At 36.7% G+C, this 14,605-nt stretch overlaps 2 protein-coding genes across 7 annotated transcripts in view; one reads left to right on the forward strand and one right to left on the reverse strand.

Moving 5' to 3' along the window:
• Positions 1-10,396, reverse strand: part of GLMN (glomulin, FKBP associated protein) — a 35,696-nt gene extending 25,300 nt beyond the window's left edge. The window contains exons 1-7 of one of the 2 annotated variants that reach the window (XM_019752979.3): positions 10,316-10,396; positions 9,414-9,489; positions 8,863-8,988; positions 4,080-4,196; positions 2,829-2,937; positions 1,510-1,750; positions 141-243 (exon numbers count right to left, since the gene is read on the reverse strand). In XM_019752979.3, coding sequence (XP_019608538.2) covers positions 141-243; positions 1,510-1,750; positions 2,829-2,937; positions 4,080-4,196; positions 8,863-8,988; positions 9,414-9,452 — 735 coding nt within the window. In that variant the 5' untranslated portion in view covers positions 9,453-9,489; positions 10,316-10,396. Of the gene's footprint in view, positions 1-140; positions 244-1,509; positions 1,751-2,828; positions 2,938-4,079; positions 4,197-8,862; positions 8,989-9,413; positions 9,490-9,972 lie in introns of both variants that reach the window. The other variant, XM_019752989.3, reaches the window with a different exon arrangement.
• A 20-nt stretch (positions 10,397-10,416) lies between these two features.
• The window catches only part of RPAP2 (RNA polymerase II associated protein 2), a 95,299-nt gene continuing 91,110 nt past the window's right edge, over positions 10,417-14,605 (forward strand). For 4 of the 5 annotated variants that reach the window (XR_016018662.1, XM_074335131.2, XM_019752892.3 and 1 more), the window contains exons 1-2: positions 10,417-10,561; positions 11,285-11,330. Coding sequence is in view for 4 of the 5 variants with exons in the window: in XM_074335131.2 (XP_074191232.2) it covers positions 10,489-10,561; positions 11,285-11,330 (119 nt within the window). In the remaining variant the exon portion in view is untranslated. Of the gene's footprint in view, positions 10,562-11,284; positions 11,331-13,563; positions 14,467-14,605 lie in introns of those variants that run through there. The other variant, XM_088791320.1, reaches the window with a different exon arrangement.

Here is a 14,605-nt window from a genome sequence, read left to right on the forward strand (position 1 = left end):
TCTGCGTTCTACAAAAAATACCTATTGCTTTATTAATGAATGTATCAATTTACATGCCCAGGTGCAGTGCATGAGAAAACAGCAGGGTAACATTTTAGATTACAGCAGATTTTTTATCAGATTAAATGAGCTGTACTCACTATTATTTCAGATGCAAAACACTTTAAAGGATCATTTCCAGCTTCTTCAGACTGCTCAAGGAATTGTGCTGTCAGCAAAGGGCATTTCAAGTTTTTGAAACAACTAAGGTAGAAGAAATGGGTAACTATGAATACAGCACTTTCTAAACATAAAATACCTACTTCTATAAATATATTTAAGTTAGTTTTACATGAAAAATAACATAGCACCAATAAATCAATGGCTTGTCAACTGGAGAGGTCTGATCCTTCTTATTAGTAATGGGGAGAGCATGAGTGAACACCTTGCTGGATTCATGTCTGCACTATACCAGTGGATGCTGAATGTTTGTCTGAGGACCAGTGCTAGTCCATGATATAGTTTTCATTAGTTCAAGAAAAAATTGGGACAATGTAGTAATTTTTTCGTAAAGCTGTTATTTGCTTTATTTAGAAAACCAAACTTTATTCTATGATGAAGCTTTTCTTATTTCTTTAGTTAAAATATCTTTTCTTTCATGAAATAATGGGTTTTATAAATAGTAAAAAAAAAAATTTAACATCCTAACCTGACAGAGTGGAAAGCTAACAGTAGTTTTAGTCTCCAAAATTTTAAAAATAAAATTATTGGTCAATGTAATTCAATAATCTAGTTCAGCACTGTCCGATATAAATATAGTGCAAGCTCCATATACAATTCAAAATTTAGCAGTCACATTAAAAAAGTAGGAAGAAACAAGAGAAATTAATTTTAGTAATTTATCTTATTAACCCAATATAGCTGAAATATTATCATTTCAACATGCTATCAGTATAAAAAATTATTATGGTATCTTAGTATTTTTTTAAGAACAAGTCTTCAAAAATCTAAATGTAATTTACATGTACAGCACATCTTAATTTGGACTAGCCATATGTCAAGTGTTTGAAAGTCATACTGAACAGTGCATAATTAGTTATTATACTATTATACTATAGTACCCCTGAAGTGAATGCTACTGGGTACTCTGCTACTGTTCTTGCAGTAAGTTGGATGTTCAATTCTGTTCTGTGCTTCTGCTTTCACTTTCAACGGGAGAGTAAAAACACAATTCTCCCATAGCAAGACCAAATGCTTTTTCCCCCATTTCTATTCACTTACTCTGATGAGTAATGGCAATTCACAATTGAGTATAAATTAAACAAACAGATTTTTGTTTTGAATTTTAACAAATATCATTGCCCCATTAAGTGCCCATGTTATATCAACTGAACCCCATATTCTTCTAAAATCAAAATTTGAAACTAGATTTATATTTCCATTGCAAACATATAAAACAAAAAAACAAAATAACTGAACTACAATGATAACATTTAGGTACACTGTGAAATGTTCTAAAAATATACTTACAATTTAAGTAATTCATCCTTTAACTTTTCATTTTCCAGTGAGTTCTTTTTGTCACCAATGACTTCTTCCACAAAAGGCTTAGTGAACTCTATTAAGGCCTTGCAACACTGACAAAGGCCGTCGTTATCTGTTTCTATCTGTTCTTTTGAATATGGAACAGGAAGGAGAGATAGCTGGCTCCAAATGGTAGACAATGCTAATCCAACTGAATATGCCTTGTTGCTATGAAGTTTCTGTATCACTAAAACAGAGACCAAGTTGTTACTTGAGGTAGCCTATCAAGCACACTAAACATGGGACAAGAAGTTCAGTTAATATAGAATTAAAACACATTTTTTTCATATTTTAAGAACTCTAAAATCAGGATGACATATCATAGCTTAATTGACAGTGTTTTTTCCTTTCTTAGAGGTGAATAATAAAGCATCTTATAATCATGGCAATTTACAATAGATGCCATGAAATTTTGTTTCGGTATGTTTGCAACGGGTTATATACTTAAGACAGAAACACTTTCTTCCATGTTTTTTGGTTGTTGTGAGTATAAAATAATGTGTTTTATAAACTAAAAGGTACAGTAAAAATGGGAGTTAATATTGTTAGATTTTTCTTTCTAGAAGACTGAATATTTCACATAGTACAAAGCTGCTTGCTGGGCATTCACATTTAAAACAAATCTACTCTGATTTCTGATTTTGGGCCCTTCTAGCAGATTCTGAGTTATATGTAGGTCCTAAATTAAAAAGTAGTCTCTTCCCACGTCCTCCTCGGTTGCTAAGGTCCATTACCTACCAATACTGTTACGGCACTAAGCCATGGAGCCTTTTCTTTCCACACTTGGTTCATTCTTTTAGTAGTACTTTCGTTATTCGCAACCCTAACCTCCTAAGGCCGAGGAGGAGCAATGCCCTGCCTGATACTGTTTTTAACCACGACACAGGACTACCACAATGCTATCAGACTGAGTACTGCAGATACCATGTAGGCAATCTTTTAAATATGTTTATAAGGAAAATTCTAGATATAAGTTGCACATAGGAAGGTTAGACAAAAAGCTATAGGTTAAAACATAGCACACAAAAAACAGAATAACAATCAATAAGATATTCACTGGGCACCCACTTTGAGTGAGCTAGGTATTGTCATTTTTCTATGAGCAGCAGGATTCAAAATGGCATTGCTATCACCAGTTTAAGCAGAGAATTCAATAATTAGCCATAAATTTCACTTTGGTGTAGTGTTGACATTTTGGAGTAACATCAAGGAACTTATACAGATGAAATAAAATAAAAATTTAGATATATCAAAGTACTCATTACCTGTTTGTAATGGCTGAAGTAAAAGAAGAATAATTTGGGATATCTGTTTTCCAGAGGGCTCTTCAATCAGTTCAAGCAAACCCAACAATAATTCCTTTGGATTACATAACTATAAAAATATTCACAATTGAACCTGTTTAATACAAGTTGTATTTAAAGCCACATGATTACTATTTTTAAAAGAAGGCATATACTGAGAAAATATAATTATTTTTTGCTTAACAGTAAAACACCTTATAAAAAATACAATCGCAAAACAATCTGTGATTGTCAAATCATTGTCAAACTAAATAAGGAAGCAAGAAGTCAAAAGTCAAAAAGTCTGTAATGGACAGTTACACTTTAGAGGCTTAAATTCCTGGGTAAAGGAAAAGTTAGAGAAATGGGAAAGGAGAGCCTGATCACCAGAGCTGAGGTGTCCTTTGAGCGTTGCCTGTCTGCTCTGAAGGTTGCCTCGTTCCCCAGAGCTTCCAGCAGATGGACCTTATCTCGCATTGTCAGAGTATTCAGATGAGTGCAGTTTCTTGTCCTTCCTAAACAGGTAAATCTTTGCACTGCCTTTGGAATGGCCATGTTATCACCACACTTAACTTGTTTTTTAAAAAGCCCTCATAGTTAATAACTATGTCGATGGAGCTCCCTCTTTCCAAGTAGGTATTTGTGTTTATTTGCACTAATCTCTAAGTAGATTCTTGTGATGTCATTTTTTTCAAAACTTATCTTTCTTAAACATCATTTTTGACTTACAACTCTATTAACCTTTTACCAAGAGTCCCTTTCAAAAGTTGTTAGTCGCAGCCAATCTACTTCCTATTCCTATTTTCACTGTGATCACTTGCATTCTAGGTTTTTCATATTCTTTTAGGGAACATACCACAGAGGAAAGACCACTGAGATTGATTCTAGTTCTAACGCTTCCAAAAGATCAGTGTGGCTTTGAACTACCTCTCTAAACCTTGAATTCCACATCTATACAATAAGCTACTTATTAAAAACAGAGATTTTTAGGTGTCTCCTTGGAGTTTCTGAATTAGTGGGTCTGAGATGAAGTTAGACAATTCTTATATTCAGAAAATTTGGGGAAACAGAAATGGACTTGCCCATCCAATCAATAAGGTTGGGCCTTTTCTTCAAAGAGTTCCCTCCTGTATTTTCATAAACTAAAAGCTTTCTCACCAAAGACAAGCATTAAACATTAAAGGGAATTATAAAATACTACTGCATATTGTGATAAAAGTTTTGTTAACTTACCTTTGTCAATAAATCAAGCATCAGGAAATATTTTCTTTTATCATCTTCCTTATTATTCCATAAAAGGCATCGAACAACAGGACCAACAAGATTCCAGCCCATATTCTTGACGATGACCTGAATAACATTTTTAGAGTAAAGCAAATACTGCCATCTATGGGACTCTCACAGTGAGCTTTCTTAACTTGGAGGAGCTTAGAATTTCCTCTCAACAGGAAAGATGAAGCAAGTCCTGCAATATCTTACCACCCTGAGCCAATATCTCAGGGTGTCTGCAAACAGATACCAAAATCGTTTTTCATATATTATATTAAAATAGTTTTTTATATTTTCACTGAGGAAAGGCAAATGAGCCTTCACTTTTAATCACGTAAGATGGTCTTTCCCAGGATTTAAATAGTTCCTCTATTTCCAACAAGAGAATTAATTTGCTTACAATGAGCAAATGATTAATTTTCATGGAGAATTTTGCTCCTCTGATTCATAAGAAAATCCAGTCAATGCTCATGAACCTTTTAAAAGTTCCTTGGGGAATCTCAAAATATATTATAATCATGTAACCATGTAAAAGGAGAGGGTGCCATTTCATTAGTTTTCTCTCCCACATACAAGACGCTTCTACGTTCAAAGATATTTCAGAATGTTTACCACACAAATAAAAATTTATCTTTATAATTAGTGATTCACATTCATTAACAAAACCACTGATTTTCAAAACTATCAACAATATATTCCACTTCTCTGGCCTGCATTCTACTTAAACTCATCAATATTTATCAAGCATAAACTATGTCAGGTCCCTAGAATATTCTAGGGGCTAGCAATAAAGCAAGGAACACATCAGTTAAGATCTCTATCCTCATAATTTACATCATAGGTTCATTTGTTAAAAAAAAAAACCACATCTAAGAAGAAGATAAATAGGTACAATACCCACTCCATGACCCCAGTCTTACAAGCTGAGAAAGGTAGAGTATAAGGTATAGCAGAAGAATAGTCACTTCCATCTGGGGAAGGCAAGAGAGATTTCTCAGAAGAGGCAATGGCTAAGCTAAGACGTGTTAGAGAAATAGAGAAGTCTGTTAGACATAGACAGGAGGGAAATACATTCAAGGCTCTGCAACAGCAATGTGTAAAGGTGTACGACTTAACATGTCCTACAGAACTAGCAGCAGAGTATGTTAGGGTACATGAACACATAGTTTACAAAAGAGGAAATACTATTTGTTTACATCTTTGCTCTTTTATTAACTGGTCATTTAGTTCGTCTTATTAATCTGCATGAGCTCCCTATACATTAATATTTACTTAGCTGTATTTATGACAAATAATTATTTGGGTTTTTTGGTTGTCTTTATATTTTACATAGCAAAATATACTGTTTATTTTGTCCCTTTTCTACTGCTTTTATGTCTAAAATGGATTTCCTCCTTTAGATTTATAAACATTCATTTAAATTTTTTTAAAAAAAGGTATTTCACCATGCTTTTTATTCAATAAGATTTATGTTGGAAACGTGGCATAAAATGAAGACTTAAATTTATTTAAAAAAAACAAACAAACAGGAAAACAATTGGGCTTTTAACTTATGGGATCTCTGAACATTCTTTTTGTACTAGTTATTTCTTCTGCCTGGCACACCCTTCTCCCAGACAGTCCCAGAGTTTATACTCCTGCTTCCTTCAAACCTCTGTGCAATTTCACCCAACACAGTCCAACCCCCTAACCATGCTTTATTTTTCTCTACGGTATTTATCACTTTCTAACATACTATGTGATTTATTTATTGTGCATATATCTATCTTCCTTAACATTTAAGATCCATATGCAGAGTGATTTTTGTTCACTGCTATACCTATTTCCAGCATCTAGAGTAGGACCTGTTATAAAATAGGTGTTCCATAAATATAAGTTAAATGATGTCTATTACTTTTAAGCATAACAAATTATCCTCCCTCCAAAGATTTGATATTCTGTTCCATTTTATTCTATTTATGTGTGTGGCTTGGAGTTTAATATTTAGGTCTTTACGAATCAGGAACTTACGTGATGTGGTCAATTTTTTTTCAAATACTAAATATTCCACCATTACTTATTAAATAAGCCTACACTCGCTTTAAAAACTAATTCCTCTGAGACTCTACTTTTTCAACTAAGCACTTCTTTCCCTTTCTACTCTATAAGTTATTCTCTGAGAGTAATTAACTATAAGAGAAATTCCAGATTTGAATAAGATTTTGCATATCTAAGCTGAAAAAAATAATTATGGTAAAATATTTTACAAACATAATCTGTTACAAGGAATCCAGTCATTATGTAAATAGTGAATAGTTATGAGGAAGGCAAATATCGACTATCTCTAAGCTATACTGTTTAGTTTAATCTTAGCAACCTTACAGGGTAAGATTATTATCCCCAATTGACAAATGAGACTGCCGAAGTTTAGAGATTACTGACATGCCCAATGTCCAACAACTAAAATGTAGCACAGCAGGATTTGCATATAAGTCTCTCCAACTCCAAAGCCCGTGCTTTGCCCACTATACCAATGGCTTTCAATGGGGGCAATTTTGATATCTACCAGGACATATTTGGCAATGTCTGGAGACATTTTTGATTGTCATTCCTGGGGGGGAGGATTGCTATAATATCAATAGTGCCAGTGTTGAGAAACCCCACACTATAAGTATCTTAGGACAAACTATTCATATGGCTTTTTTAAAAAAAAAACATTTACATGAAGTAGATTAATAGTAAATCTTGATCAATCTTGATTGTGTCACTGGCAAAAAAAATAAGTTGCAGTCAGTTTTTAAGCATTGTCTTATCAATATCTGAACCTCTGAATTTAGCTGACCATACGTTACAAAGATGATTCTCAAGCTATTAAGACTAAGCCTCACTATTCTTAAATCTACCACAATCACCGAATCTCTAATAGTCATGCGCAAATCTACATCTTTCTTTCTTTTTTTTTTTTAATTTATTGGGGTGACAATTGTTAGTAAAATTACATAGATTTCAGGTGTACAATTCTATATTACGTCATCTATAAATCCCATTGTGTGTTCACCACCCAGAGTCAGTTCTCCTTCCATCACCATATATTTGATCCCCCTTACCCTCCTCTCCCACCCCCCACCCCCCTTACCCTCTGGTAACCACTAAGCTATTGTCTGTGTCTATGAGTTTGTTTCTCATTTGTTTGTCTTGTTCTTTTGTTCAAATCTACATCTTAATCTCCTAGTTCTCTACCGAGCTCCACACTATTTTTCAATTGCTTGCTGCATCTTAAACTCACCATTTCAAGTACACTTATTTGTCCTCCTTTAGGAAACTTCTCTTCTTAGGTAGCCATTTTCTATTTGGGATGTTTCTACCCTCTCAGAGGCTAGAAACCCAGCCATCTTTGATGTCTCCCTCTCTCTCACCCCCACAATCAATGAGTTTCCTCTATTCTACTCTAAACCTTCCATTCAAGTGCTACATTGTGCTCACTGGAGGCAGAGCAGAGTGGATAAAAGTTCTAAAACCGAGCTGCACAGGTCTGAATCCTGGATGCCACATAAAATCTGTTACTCTTGGGCAAGTCACTTATCTTTCAGTGCCTGTTTCCTTATCTACAAAATGAATTTAACAGTAGAACATCATGGGATTCTGGAGAGGCTACATGAGTTAACAGATGTAAAGCACTTAAGGCAGTATCTGACACATAGTAAATACTCAATAAATATTAGCTATTATTAATTTTATTACTAGCTAAAAGTAAGGTACTTTGAAAGGTTATCCTCTGAGAATGCAATTGGAAAAAATCAAGGAGCTAAAGAAAACATTAAATTTACTTTATTTTGGGCTACAAAGGTACCATAAACACACCAAGAACAAATGTATTAAGTAAATGTCCTAATTTTTCTAAAAATATTTTCTTAAATAAAAAAGGGATTGGCCTTTTAAACTACTAAGAGATTTTACAACAATGTGTGATTTAAAAGTTTTAGTAATCTCCCCAACACAATAAAGGTATCCTGGATATAATCACAGACCAGCACGTCTAGATTGTAATAGCAAGAAAGAAAACTTCTGTAGAAACAAATAGCACCATAAATGAAGAAAAAGTGTGTCCTGGGAAAGATGCTCCTCTTCCTTTGTGCAAGCAGTGGAGTCCAAAGATACAAAATTTGGCAGTGTTGCCAACGTGTTTCTGAGAAAAAGCTGTTTCTGAACCTCAAAAGATCCTTTCCCATTGTGGAGAATGATTTATCAGACAATCGTAGCTGGATCATATTGGCCAAGTCATTCAGCTTTCCCGTTCTGATTTTATCTACCCAAAATATTATATACCCAAAATGTTATCTTACTTAATATTTGGTTTTCTATATACATCTGGCTGAAGGAACAGAATGTGCAATCACCAAAAATTGATACCTAGCCTGCCTGATACTTACATTTCTCAAGGTAAATTGGTGACCCAAATGCTACTTGTGATGGTTCAACCAGATGTAATCCCTGCTCTCCTAAAGCACTTTACTTACACTTCAACTATAGCACTTATTTATTCTGCCTCCTTGTTGCTAGTTGTTTACATGTTTGTCTCTTCCACCAGACTGTGAGTACCTTAAAGTATATAGTCCTAATTCCCTTTTTGTTTCCAGTTTCCTCCTGTGGAAATTTAAGTTAGTTGATTCTTAAATGTTTGATGAATAAATGAATGGATGAATAATAGCACATGTGGATATTCTCTTCCAGGTAAAGACTGAAAAGTCTGCACAAAGATTATACTTACCTTATTCTTTTCATTCTGAATAATTTCTAATAGCTGGTCTATGTGCCCTTCATCTATGCATCTTTGTCCGGCTAACTGAAATAGACCAAAATCTTCTTCTTTGAAGTCTTGCTCTTCTAGGATTTGCTGGCAAAACAAACAAACAAAAACCAAACATGTTTAGGCAAATAAAAATTCAATAATGACTTGATTTATTCTCTCTGAAAAAAAGGAAATCTGTTTAAACTGTAGGTAAGTTGCACATAAACATATGTATGAAAATTAGGATTAGCCTAATAAATACTTTAGTGAATGATCTTGAAATCCACTATATCAAAGAAACCTTTAATAAGGATCAAGATTAAAAATTTTAAAGGTTATTTAGAAAAGTATGTCATTTGGAGAAATAACCCAATTGCCTTCCTGCCCTATCACTATTTATACATAGGTCAATAAAAGCAAGGATTATAGAAGATAAATAATTTGAGTGACTACAAATATAATTAAAAATAATCTATGCCATGCTCATATTTTGAAAGATATTTAACTTTACAAAAAGAAAAGTTACTTACACATCTCTTTATTACAGATTGAAGTTCCTCCACAGCCATTCCTCCTTATTTTTCCTAGCTTTGAGACTGAAATGTACTAACATAAAACACACTGTTAACTATCAGAAATATTACATTTAAGTATTAATAAGTGATATTTCATTCTGATGAATTATTAAATACAATAAAAAAAACGTAGTTTTAATGCTGAAATGCTTCTACTGAAAGTAGTCTGTTAACCTAAGAAAAGTTTATTTTAAAAAATCTATTGCATCTTTTCAAGTTTTCTTAAGCACAGCTTTGCTTAAGATACATCTGAAAATAAAAACCTCTAGAGCACCCCCAAAAGGACTGCAAATGTGGACTACACAAAGTGCATTGAAAAGGCAAAGTGTTTCATTTCTGAAAACATTTCCAAAAGGTGGGCCTAAAATCAATTCTAATCAACAGGGAATTTTTTATTTTTTAATGTCCTACTTGACAAAAATTGAAGTCAACACAACTTCAACACAACACAACAAAGTTCAGATACCCTCGAGCCCCTGTGTGACCAGAACATTTCCCTTAAGAGATGAAGTACCCAAAATAATCAATCCAGTCAGTGAGATCAACCGGCGGCGCTCAGGAGAACCCGGTTCCATTCCCGCTGGCCATCGTTTCTCCCAGCTTGAAGGCCCGGCACCAGCTCTGCAGTAAGGGCGCGGGTCGGGGGGTCCTCACCGCAGCGCGCTCCAGGGCGGACAAAACCCCAGCGCGCGTGCGGGCGGCATCCAAGGGAAGCCATTTCTCCTGATTCCTGCTAGTCGTGGCGTTCGGGCCTCACCACTTCGCCAGGCCTAATCGGCCGGCGGCACCGCATCCTCCGCGGCTCAAGGCCCGCCGCGAGCCCCCGCCGTCCGGGACCTCCCGCTGCGTCCACTTACCCGCCAGGACTCTTGGCCCTTTCAGCGTCCTCCTCCACCTCCTCTTCTGGCCGCGTAGGCCGCTCTCCGAGCCCCGCCCTACTCCGGTCGGCCCCGCCCCGCGCTGCGCGAGGGGAGGCGGAGCCTCGGGGGGAAACTCTAGGGTCGGACGCGACAGTCTGACGACGCTCTCCATGGCTGAATCGGTCCGGGAACCCTCCGCCCGCCGCAAGGTCGGGGCCCCGCGCCCCCGCCGAGATGCCGCAGGTAGGCAAAAGGGCCTCTTTCCACGTTTTGACCCCGAGAACCGAGCCCCTACAGGGTTCTAGACTAAGGCACGCAGGGTGCTCCCGAAAAGCTTTCCTGGGGGTGGAGGTCCTCGGGGACGGAGAAGGCCAAGAGCTTCCCACCGCCGTCCTCGCGCCCTCTGGGAAAGACCTTCGGCCGAACCCCCAACTCTTTACACTAACATTCCAAGATTTTCCCCCAAATGGCCTCTGAGGGAAAGGACAGTGGAGTTCCTGGGAGCCTAGAGCTGGAGTCGCCAGAATGGACAAGTGACCAGGGCGGCATCAGCCAGCGGTGTGCGGCTGCCGGTGAACCTACCGTTGGCCCTTCCATTTGTACTGCGGCTTTGGTGCCCCTGTTCTCTGAGGTATTGGAGAATCACCTCCCTTCTTGCCAGGGAGTGAACATTTGAGGGCTGGAGAGAGGCTTCCCCAAAAAGTACCCAGATTTCAGATTTTTCACGAGTGCTTAAGTATGCATCTATGATACAGGAGAAAATTCAATCCCGAAGGAGATACATGTTAACCAGCAAAAATTTGGGAATAATTAATTTACAAAAACAAATTGGATTCCCTTCCCATTTCATTTTAAATGTGTGGAAAAGAAGAAAAGATGGTATACAGTTGATTTGGGCAGGAATCTGTTCTATAACCTAGTGTGTGTAGACTTGACTAACTTTTTTTGTTTGTTTTTTAATTTTAGGTACTAAACAGACAGGTGTCTTGAAACAGCAAGATGCTTCTAAAAGGTATGAAAACTACTTGGACAACCGCATTCACTTAGCTGTTTATCTCATATTAATTGAACCATTTTTAAAAACAATAATGGGTGCTACCTTAGAGAAATTTATTATGAGAAGGGGAAGATCTGGAAAGCCCTATAAATTCTCACAGAGACAGTTATATCCCCCTACTCCATGCTTTAAGAAAACCAGATCAGACATTTTTAGGTTGCTGGTGAAGGTGTATGAGTATCTGTAGAAAGGTGTACATGGGAATAGATGTTCCTGAATTAACCAAGTACTCTTTTTCCACCTCTTTGTATACTCTCTCCTTTTTTTGCTTTATATGTTAGAGACTCCAAGAAGACTTTTCTGTCCCTTGTTTACATCATGTCCATGTTTTCAACAAAAAGTTGTCCTGTATTGTCTCTTGGCTTCTAAAAAGGCAAGGTTTATCTTCAGTCACAAAATGTTTCTAGAGTAGGAGTAGTCTATGAGATGATTAAAAAATACATACCTGTGATACATCATTTTATGAAGTATTGGCTTTGTCTTAATTCATTTATTCTTTCAAAAATATTTACTGAATGTAAGATATATCAGACTTGTATTAGGCCCCAAGGATATGGTTTTGAACAGAATAGACGCAGTTAACTAGTGGAACAGAGAAATACCAATTAAATTATAAAAAACAGATATGTAATTACAAATTGTAGTAAATGCTGTAAAGGAGGAGGAGTAACAGGGGTCCAGGTTAGCTGGAGTTTTGCTGGGCGAGCGGTGGGTTTTCAGGGAAGGACTTTTGAGAAAGGAATAAGCTGAGCCCTGAAGGCTAAGTAGACATTAAACACAGAGTAGTAAGGAGAGACCTATAGCCAGAAGTGGCAGTATGTGTGACAAGAAAGGCATGGTCATTTAAAGAAAGGAGAGATGCCCAGGATGATGTGCCAGCATTCTGAGCAAGTGAAGTAAGGAGGATAGGAAAAGGTTAGAGAGGCAGGATTCCATTCATACAGACCTAGTAGGCCATGGTGAGAAATTTAGATTTTCTAAATGCAAATGGAAAAACTTGAAGTAATAAAGTAATGGAATTTAAGTTTAAAAAGTTTTAAGGTGTTAGGGGAGGTGATCATCTGGGAATGGAGAAATTGGATGAATTTGAGATCTGTTTTGGAAAGTACAGGCATACCTGAGAGGTATTGCGTGTTCAGTCTGGGAGGTATTGTGTGTTCAGTTCCAGACCACCACAGTAGAGTGAGTTTAGTTAATATTGATAATGATGGTAATTTGCAACTTTCTTCAACACTGATCTGACCACAAACCTGAGGAGATTATATTTTATTTTGAGCAGATCATTCAAAATGAAACAATTAGAAATCCATGGGAGTAACTGAATAGTTATTGAGGGAAGTGATCCTTTATAAATTTATTCCAATTGTAAAATACTTCTATATTCAATCCAAGTGAATAGTTTTAAGCTAGAAATTAAAGAACTTTGCAAAAATATAAAATAATTCCACTATTCACACTAAATTTTTTTATTTTAATTTTTATTGGGGAATATTGGGGAACAGTGTGTTTCTCCAGGGCCCATCAGCTCCAAGTCATTGTCCTTCAATCTAGTTGTGGAGGGCGCAGCTCACTGGCCCATGTGGGAATCGAATCAGCAACCCTGTTGTTCAGCGCTCGCACTCTAACCAACTGAGCCATCTGGCCACCCCCACACTAAATTTTTATTTCAAAATGTTAACATGTAATACGTATATTATTATTAAATAAATTAATAAATAAATGGTTTAAAATTTTCTCACTTTTAATCCTAATGTGGTAAATATTAGCAAATATAATGTACATAGGCAAAGCTCTAATTTTAAAAGTACCAGGTCTGCCAGTTAAGTTCACGAACTTGCCACTATGCACTTAACATTGGCAGCATTGTACAAAGAGCTCAGTAAGGTTTCATACCTTAGTAAGGTTTCATACCTTAGTATATCAGTGTCTCACAGCTGTGTTCATGTCGACGTGTGGCGGTGTCTTGCTAAGTGGCATTCATTATTGTTGTTGCATGTTTTTGTGTGCCATCGCGAGAATGTCTGAGCTTCGCGATGTCTGAGCTTGAATTAGAGCAATGAACAAACATTAAATTTCTTGTTAAATTTGGCAAGAGTGGAAGTGAAATCAGGGACATGTTAGTCTAAATTTATGGGATAATGCTATGAAGAAAATGGCAGTGTACAAATGGATTAAATGTTTTTCTGAGGGGAGAGAATGCGTCGCTGATGAAGAGAGGTCACGGCGGCCAGTAACGAGCAGAACTGATGAAAATATTGCAGAAGTTCATCAAATTGTGCATCAAAATTGTCAGGTGACTGAGAAGCATAGCAGACCAAGTAAACATCGATAAAGAAACAGGAAAATCTTAACTGAAAATCTTGGTATGAGAAAGGTGTGTGTAAAAATGGTCCCAAAGGAGCTCACCAATGATCAAAAGCAAAGGAGAGTCGATGTTTGCCAAGACCTTTTGGAGAGGCAAGATGATGCTTTAGGCTGTGTTATCACTGATGATGAAACATGGGTGTACCAATACAACCCTGAAACAAAGCATCAAAGTGCACAATGAAAGTCAGCCAATTCTCCATGACCAAAAAAGTTCTGTCAGTCCAAATCAAGAGTCAAAATGATGTTGCTAACCTTTTTTGATATCACAGGGATTATTCATTCTGAATTTGTACCAACTGGACAAACAGTTAATCAAGTTTACTATTTGGAAGTGCTGAAAAGGTGGCGTGAAAAAGTTAGACGAAAATGACCTGAACTTTTTGCCAACAATCATGGTTCTTGCATCACAACAATGCACCAGCTCACACAACACTGTCTGTGAGGAAGTTTATAGCCAGTAAACAAAAACCTGTATTGGAACACTGTCCCTACTCACCTGATCTGGCCCCCAGTGATTTCTTTCTTTACCTGAAGATAAAAGAAATATTGAAAGAAGACATTTTGATGACATTCAGGACATCAAGGGTAATATGACAACAGCTCTGATGGCCATTCCAGAAAAAGAGTTCCAAAATTGCTTTGAAGGGTGGACTAGGAGCTGGTGTCGGTGCCTAGCTTCCCAAGGGGAGTCCTTCGAAGGTGACTAGTGATATTCAGCTATGAGGTATGTAGCAATTTTTCTAGGATGAGTTCGTGAACTTAATTATCAGATTTTATATAAAGGAATTCTGAGACCAAAAAGTTTGAGAACCACTGCTGTATACCACACTACCTATTCATTTCAGACATCATTTCAGACAAAG

Source organism: Rhinolophus sinicus, chromosome 14 (genome assembly GCF_057876585.1).
Source record: "Rhinolophus sinicus isolate RSI-liver-muscle chromosome 14, RSI-T2T, whole genome shotgun sequence".
NCBI classification, from domain to species: domain Eukaryota; kingdom Metazoa; phylum Chordata; class Mammalia; order Chiroptera; family Rhinolophidae; genus Rhinolophus; species Rhinolophus sinicus.